At 44.5% G+C, this 6,341-nt stretch overlaps 1 protein-coding gene across 2 annotated transcripts in view; it reads right to left on the bottom strand.

The window, feature by feature from the left end:
- Nucleotides 1–449: 449 nt before the first annotated feature.
- Nucleotides 450–6,341, bottom strand: part of fars2 (phenylalanyl-tRNA synthetase 2, mitochondrial) — a 68,129-nt gene continuing 62,237 nt past the window's right edge. The window contains exons 9-10 of one of the 2 annotated variants that reach the window (XM_016665084.1): nucleotides 945–1,120; nucleotides 450–902 (exon numbers count right to left, since the gene is read on the bottom strand). In XM_016665084.1, the coding sequence (XP_016520570.1) occupies nucleotides 982–1,120 (139 nt within the window). In that variant the 3' untranslated portion in view covers nucleotides 450–902; nucleotides 945–981. Of the gene's footprint in view, nucleotides 1,121–6,341 lie in introns of both variants that reach the window. The other variant, XM_007540529.2, reaches the window with a different exon arrangement.

Below are 6,341 nucleotides of genomic sequence, written 5' to 3'. Positions count from 1 at the left end.
CAGAAGCTGATATGAGCTCATATTGATCTAAGCAGACAGTCGGTTTGATCATCTGGGATCATAGATCATAGATCATAGATCCGTCTCAGTGTCTGATTGGGAGATTCAATTTAACTTCTACAAACAATTTGGAAAAGACTGATTCAACATCCAGTTGGTCTAGTTTAAAAATCTTATCAATAGTAGAACCCAGATTCCTAACAGAGCAACAAAAAACAGAGAAACTGAAATCTTAATCAGGTTTTTATGTTCCTTAGATAATTAAATGTTTCCTCAGTGACTTTGTAGTTTTGGGTAGCTGGACAGAAAAGCCTGGATGTCATCAGCTGAACGTGAAACAGGTGGAAACATTTCTAAATATTTCTTCTGTGGACCTGTGGTTACCTGGGCAGGTACATCAGATTGATGGCAGCTGAAACTGAATCTGGAGTTAAATTAACAGACAAGAATTAAACTCTTATGCAACCAGGTTAGTGCAAACTTTTTATTAACTTTTCCTCTTTAGTCAACATTCAAAACATAATTTCCAAAAACATTTCAGATAAATTTCCTCCTATGTGTCCAAACAGCTGAACGTAGTCAAACTTTCTGTCCCAAAAAGGTTCAAGAGTCAAATTAATTTTACACAGAATTTTTTTAAAAAATTAGTTTTTATAGGTAATTTAACATCAAGTGCAGCTGGAAGTCATCAGGGTTCAACAGCCAGGTGTCCGTCCTCAGACCTGCTGGACATCAGCAGACAGCTGCTGGCGTCCGACGCACAGACGATGTTTTTGGGAATTAAAGGCGACGCGCGTCAGATTCACACGAAGAGCTGCAGAGGAGCTGAGGGAGGATGACGAAGAGCTGCAGCAGACGGACGCCTCAACTCTCCCTGCGGCGCATAGGCTCTGTGTGTGTAGATCTACGCTGCTCTGTGTAGATCTACGCTGCTCTGTGTGTAGATCTACGCTGCTCTGTGTGTAGATCTACGCTGCTCGGTCAGAACCGGCCCTGAACGCCCAGCTCCGCCTCCACTGACCGCTCGATTTGCTGGTGGACCTGCCGGACCTCCTGCTGGGTCAAAGTTCGCTCCATGTGGCGGTAGACGATGCGGTAGCAGTGGCTCCGCCGGCCCGTCCTGAAACACAGAAACAATCGGATCGTTGGCTTCTACAAAATGAATCTACAGATTCAGACAGAAATAATCTGACACAAAAATCTGAGAAAATTTCCTTCATTTCTTCCATTCATTAAAGCAGAAACGTGGTTTTGTTATTGTTTTTAAAGTTTATATCTAAATATGGTTTCTGTTGTGTCTTATCTACGTTTTGCAGCATGTTTTAATCCTTTTATTGCCTTTTTGTATATTAGAACCAGTTTGGTTGAGGATGAATCTCCAGCCTAACCTCCCCTCCTGATCCCTCCATGGATTCTTCGAAGATTCAAGCTCCAGAAATGATTATGTAAGTGTTAATATATGAAACTCCACATCTCTGTAATGGAGGCTTGTTGTTAGAGTTGTAGTAAAATGTATTCCTTCGCTCCGTTCCTCATTGTTCTGGTTTTTGTCTGTTATAATCCAGAGATGAACTGCTTGCTTTACTTTCTCCACCTGGTACTTTGAACAATTTCATGCATATAATATTGAAGAAAAATGTATTAAGCATACTGCATTTTGTATTGACCAGCTGATATCAGACCTTTTGATAAGCGACATGTGAAACATGCACATTATTCCACGTTGTAATACGTTTTGTAACTATGGTGCACGTTTTGAAATAAATGCATTTGAGAAAATCACTGCCTCTTTATTAAATGTTTATTTTCCAAAGAATTTTTAAAAGTTCAAACAATAAAATACATATTTAATATTAATTACAAATAACTCTTAAGAAGTTAAAGAAATACTCTGTGAGAGTTAATATTAAGATCTAACACTGGATTAGTGTCAGTAAGTGTTAAATGATTAACTCCAGCAGATTTGATATCTGACACTTTATTAGAGTTAAGGTACCAACTCTCCAAAAAGAGTTAAATTAACACTTTCTGCTGTGGACCCATATAGACACTTTAAAAGTGTTGAAATCAAATCTCAGAGTTAATCTGGGCCTCCTGGATTTGCTGTGTGTTTTCTCCGTTCTGTCCTTCCTCCTCTTCCTCCTCTGTTCCAGCTCTTCATCATCTTACCCTTTCTCTCTCCACCTCCAGTTGACAAAATGACTTACAACACATTAAACCTACAATAACAAAACACAACATGATCTCCTCTCTCTCTCCATTCATTCTCTATGTTGCTCGCCCTCGCTCAGCGGCTCATGAATAATTGAACATCGGTACATTTGGTGGAAATGTCAGAGAAGCAGAGGAACACTAACACCATTACACACACACACACACACACACACACACCCACACCCACACACACAGAGTGAATGGTATTTTATCAGATAGAGAGTATTATTGTTTAATAATTGATGTCTCCATCATCCAGCCCATATAGCTGGAGGGGGGATCAATACAGGGACACCTGTACACTGTACACACACACACACACACACACACACACACACACACACACACACAGCAGGGTAAATGTGCCATAATGAAGCACATGTTACATTATTCATATTTATTATTGAGCCTCAAATTCCAGATTTTTCCCAGAAATCAAAAATTTCCTCCTCATTTTTCTGGTTTGAGGGAAACTCTGAGTTGTTTGGGCTTCGTTATTATTAGATTCTTTAAATTTAAAAATAAAAACTTGTTGCACAGAAAGAAACAGGGAACCTGAGCTGCTGAGTAAAAACGTCGGCTGTTCATCTGATTGGAGAACAAACCCACTGACTTCTTGGCGCCGTTTATCTTTACAAAGTCTGATTATTAATCTCACTAAAACAGGAAAGTTTGGAAACACGAGAAGCTAATTTCAGACTTTTCCAAACTTTTCAAGGCTGCCTGGAAACCCAACATGGGAAACAAACCAGATTCTGATTTAAAGAAAAATAATTCCCAACTGCTCTGGAGGAGCTGCAGAGATCCGCTGCTCAGGTGGACGATCTCTGGATGGTAAAAGTTACGATTCTATTTTTTATAAAACAAATTGTTAATAAAACAGGAAGTCTTAAAGTTTAAATCGAACCGTGAAGCCGATGAACATCTGGATCAGAGTGGAAATACACTCCTGACCAGACGGCCCTAAACAAGGTGTTGGCTGCATCATGCTGAGGGTCAGGCTCGGAGTCGATGGATTCATTTTGTCCCGATTCAGTGAATTACCCAGAAGTCTCTGTGTGGTTCAGGGTGTGATTACTTTTCCAGATTTCTGTTGGTTCTGGATGAAAACTGAGTCACGAAGCGGCTGAGGAACGCGGTTCATCTGCCCTGCGCTGCTGTGAAGCCAATCAAAGAGCAGCTGTGGGCGGAGAGACGGAGAAATGATTAAAACCGAATTATCTAACAGCCGTAATGAAACAGGCTGAACCTGCTGTGTGCGACTCGGAGCTATTTATGAACACAAGCAGTCGGCGGGCCGAGGTTAGCGCGAGTGAGGCAGAAAATAACTCGTCAGGAAGTTCGCCTTTAATTGCTGCTGCAGGTTTTTCTGACACTTTTAATTGCTCTGGTGAAAACCGACTCCATTTCTCCTGAACTAACCGCAGCAGAGCAGCCATCATGGTTCTGGTTTGGTTAGCAGGTCCAACTGGAGCAACTGGAAACGGATCAAACTGAGAACACAGAGGCTGCAACAACTCAAAGTTTTAGGAACAAACAGCCTGAGATCCTCTGGCAGATTCACTTCATGACCTGATGACGAATGAAGGGAAGGTCGGACTCTCCTCTCTGTCCCGCCTCCAGCTCTTCTGTCCAATCAGAGCAACGAATGTTCACTTTGTTTACAAATTATAGCAAAAAACCACAATATGAAATCAAACCAACGACGAAGACACAGAGAGCAACTTCCTGCTTCACCAGATGGAAACAAGATGGAGGCGTCAGATTTTAGCGGTTGGAGGATTTCTCTTTAGCCTTTGGCTAAAGACCAGGAGCCGTTTCTGCTGCTAGTGCTAGGCTAGCACGTTAGCTTTGGTTGTATTTACCCAGAATGCCCTGCGCTGTAGTCCACTTCCTGCTTTTGGAGCGGTCTCCGGTCCACTTGGCGTTCAAAGTGAACCAGAGTTCACTTCAACTGAACCCAGTCCAAGGGTTGGAGGACCAGAGGTCAGTGGTCGACTAGCATTCACACCTCCCCAACCGAACCGGACTTTGACTAGTCCACCGGACCAGAGTTGAACTAAATGAACGAAGCGGGAATGAAGACCTGGATGAGTTTCATCCAGAGGATCTCAGAACGAATTGGATCAGTTGGTTTGAGGAACCTGGACTCTTCCCACATGGTGAACTGAAGCTAACGCTACTAGCCTGCAAACATCCTGAGATCCAGGAGGAGAAGCTGCTGACGCTGATGAGGACAGATGGACAGATGGACAGAGATTTATGCAGTAACCACCGGAGCAGAGAAACTCTTCCAGTTCTTCTGGAGACGGTTCGTCTCTTCGGTGCTTCTCTCTGGATGTTCATTAATATCAGCAACAATTAGAGAGAGGAGCTGCTCATGGTCAGAGGAAACTCAGCCGGGGGCAACGAGGAGCAACAGCAACCAGCTACGGGCTGGAGACGGAGAGGTTCACGGTAATCACCGTCAAACTGGAGTCAGATCTATCAGAGAACCGACTGACTGGTTTATGAATGAATCCTAAACATTAAAGCTGTTTTAAACCAGATGTGGTTCAGATCAGAGCGTTTCTTCACATGAACTCTTCTTCCTCTCCTCTTCCTCCCTGATCCAGAAGTTGCTAGCAGTCGATTTTCTTCCTCTCGTCTCCATCTTTACCCGGACAGACGCTGAACAAACAGCTCAACCTAATTCCTTCTTCAAAGTCTCTGCTCTTCCCTCCGTCCATCCTTCGTTCCTCCTGGGCCAGAAAACGCCCAAATCAATTAGCATTCAGCCAGACAGCGGCGCTCCAACCGACCGCTGCTCTCTCCTTAATCTCCCACTTAGATCCTCCCTGACTGGGACGGAGGCAGGAAGGCGCCTTGTGAGCCGTGGAGCGTTAAAACAATCCATGAGACGCCGTGAAGAAACGTTTCTATGAATATTTACAGCTCTAAACTGTCCGGACGGGTTTCAGCTTCTATACATTCAGCTTCTATACATTCAGCTTCTATACATTCAGCTTCTATACATTCAGCTTCTATACATTCAGCTTCTATATATTCAGCTTCTATACATTCAGCTTCTATATATTCAGCATCTGTAGAACAACAACATCAGGATTTTACTAGACAAGATTTCAACTACAACCAGGAGAAGAAAACTGATCCACATCAGAGTGTAGGCTGATTTAGTTTTGGGTCCATTTGTTGACTGTCGATAATCTGACTGGTTTGTCGATAATCTGACTGGTTTGTCGATAATCTGACTGGTTTGTTGGCTGGTTGATCGGCCGGGTGGAGACGTGGAGCCGTGTTTCCCAGCAGTGTGACGTCTTCAGGGATCGGTTCATGTCCAGCCTCGTCGCCACGGCGATGTAAAGTCATGTACACGCGGCTGTGCGTTCCCAGCTGTGTGATGTTTTCTTCGCGGCTCCTCGCCGCCGCGGCCCTGATGCTGTGGCTCATCATGGCCGCCGCCTCAGATCTCAGAGCCGGTCCCGCGGTGGCGGCGCCGCGTCGCTTCCTGAGCGGTCGGCCGCAGAAGAACATCTGATGTTTTTCACACCTCTGAAGCAGAGCGCTGCGGTCGCCTGGAACAGGTTGACTGGGTTTTCCCCGGAACGTTTCCAAGCTGCAGGAACGTTTCTGACGCCATCTGCTGCAGAAACCCGACAACCTTTCACCAGAACCACGATCAGCGAGACGAACAGAAAACCAACGACTCTCTCTGAGGATCCGTGACTTCAGCTCTGATTTAGATTCTGAATCTGATGAACAACATAAATAAATGTGGTCAGAAATGTTTGACCTCTGACCTCCAGGTGAAGAAGGATAGGGACCAGTTCATGCACATGCTGAAGGCCGTTGCCATGGATACGTCTGATTTGGATCCAGTTTTATTTATCATTTGTTTTTCCTGTCTGATGAACAGCGTTGACCTCACCGGGGTCGTCATGGCAACGCAAAGACTCACAGGAATACCAGAGGAAGGCTAGGTCCGGTCCAGTTCCCCTTCAGAACCAGAACTCCACCAGGGATCCAGAACCCAACCAGCTGGAAGGTCCAGTTGGTCCCTGACTGGCTGGACGTGTCCATGTTTGGGTCTCAGGCAGCAGAAGGCGACGGATGATGGATCAGATTTG

This window comes from Poecilia formosa, unplaced genomic scaffold (genome assembly GCF_000485575.1).
Source record: "Poecilia formosa unplaced genomic scaffold, Poecilia_formosa-5.1.2 Scaffold547, whole genome shotgun sequence".
NCBI lineage: Eukaryota > Metazoa > Chordata > Actinopteri > Cyprinodontiformes > Poeciliidae > Poecilia > Poecilia formosa.
This window is presented reverse-complemented; position numbering and strand designations above follow the sequence as displayed.